Raw genomic sequence first — 1444 nt, forward strand, 5'->3', positions numbered from 1 at the left:
TTTTTTTTTTTTTTTTTTTTAAAGATGACCGGTAAGGGGATCTCAACCCTTGACTTGGTGTTGTCAGCACCATGCTCAGCCAGTGAGCCAACCTGCCATCCCCATATAGGATCCCAACCCGTGGCCTTGGTGTTATCAGCACCGCACTCTCCCGAGTGAGCTACGGGCCGGCCCTAAATGGGAGTCTTAATTGTTGCCCTTTATGGGACATGGATCTGAGCCCCAAAGCGTTGGACGCGTCGTTCACCCGGGTATTTGGTAAGAAAGCAGTGCGAGGTCGCCCCCTGTCGCTCGCTGATCGCAGCCCGAGGGCAATTTCTGGCGCCCTCACCAAACCATCACTCTGGTGTCCTCGACCTTGCTTATTACGCTCTTCCCACTACCGGTCCTCAGCTGCGGGCGCCCCGGGTGGGTTCTCAACGGGCCACCTCCCACCCACCGGCCGAAGTGGCCCCGCCCACCTCGCGCCCACGGGGGCGGAGCTCTTGGCGTCGTGCTGTCGTCGCTTCCGGCGGACCCGGAAGCGCCGCTGTCGGCGGGTCGCGGTAGTTAGGAAGTTTAGATGAACCCACGCTCAGCCTAAGCCCTTGGCCGACCCGGGGCCGAGGGGCCGACCCGGGCTGCGGCGGCCCGGTCGAGCGGAGAGGGCGGGGCGGCTTCTGGGCCAGTGCTGGCGAGCCCTGGCAGGGCGCTCTTCTCGTGCCAGCGTCGCCCCGCCTCCAGGGTAGGACCCGCTCCTGCCCTCCGGGCTTGGGACCCGGCGGGCGCTTCTGCTAGGCTGCCCGGCCGCCCCGCATCCGGTCCCGGGCGGCTGGGTGGAGCGGGGGTGCGGCACGCGGCCGGACGGCCTCCTCCCCGTCTTTGCGGCCTTCTCCCGGGCTGCCCGAACGCTGACGTGGAGCAGCCTGTTCAGAAACCCCATGGAGAAGTTTGGGATGAATTTTGGGGGCGGCCCGAGCAAAAAGGACCTGCTGGAGACCATAGAGACGCAGAAGCAGCAGCTCCTCCAGTACCAGGCACGGCTCAAGGATGTGGTCCGCGCCTATAAAAGCCTGCTGAAGGAGAAGGAGGCCTGGAGGCCAGCATCAAGGTGCTGTCGGTATCCCACGAAGCGGATGTGGGCCTTGCAGGTGTCCAGCCTCCAGGCCTCACCTTTCCTGACTCTGTGGATGACCGATGCTCCACCCACAGCGAGGATAGCACTGGGACCGCCACCAGCTTGGATACTGCGGCCAGTCTCACCAGCACTAAGGGTGAGTTTGGGGTAGAAGATGACAGACCGACCCGTGGACCACCTCCAAAGTCTGAAGAGGCCAGTGGGTCTGAGAGTGGTGTTAGCAGTAGCAGTGGGGATGGGCCGTTTGCGGGTGGGGAGGTGGACAAAAGATTGCAACAGCTGAAGACTCAGTTGGCTACTTTGACCAGCTCTTTGGCTACAGTCACT

General features: G+C 63.0%; 1 protein-coding gene across 1 annotated transcript in view; it reads left to right on the plus strand.

The window, feature by feature from the left end:
• The first annotated feature begins 920 nt into the window (after positions 1 to 920).
• The window catches only part of GCC1 (GRIP and coiled-coil domain containing 1), a 4994-nt gene continuing 4470 nt past the window's right edge, over positions 921 to 1444 (plus strand). The window contains 2 exon segments of the mRNA XM_008582788.1: positions 921 to 1068; positions 1071 to 1443. Coding sequence (XP_008581010.1) covers positions 921 to 1068; positions 1071 to 1443 — 521 coding nt within the window.

Source organism: Galeopterus variegatus, unplaced genomic scaffold (genome assembly GCF_000696425.1).
Source record: "Galeopterus variegatus unplaced genomic scaffold, G_variegatus-3.0.2 Scaffold2724, whole genome shotgun sequence".
NCBI classification, from domain to species: domain Eukaryota; kingdom Metazoa; phylum Chordata; class Mammalia; order Dermoptera; family Cynocephalidae; genus Galeopterus; species Galeopterus variegatus.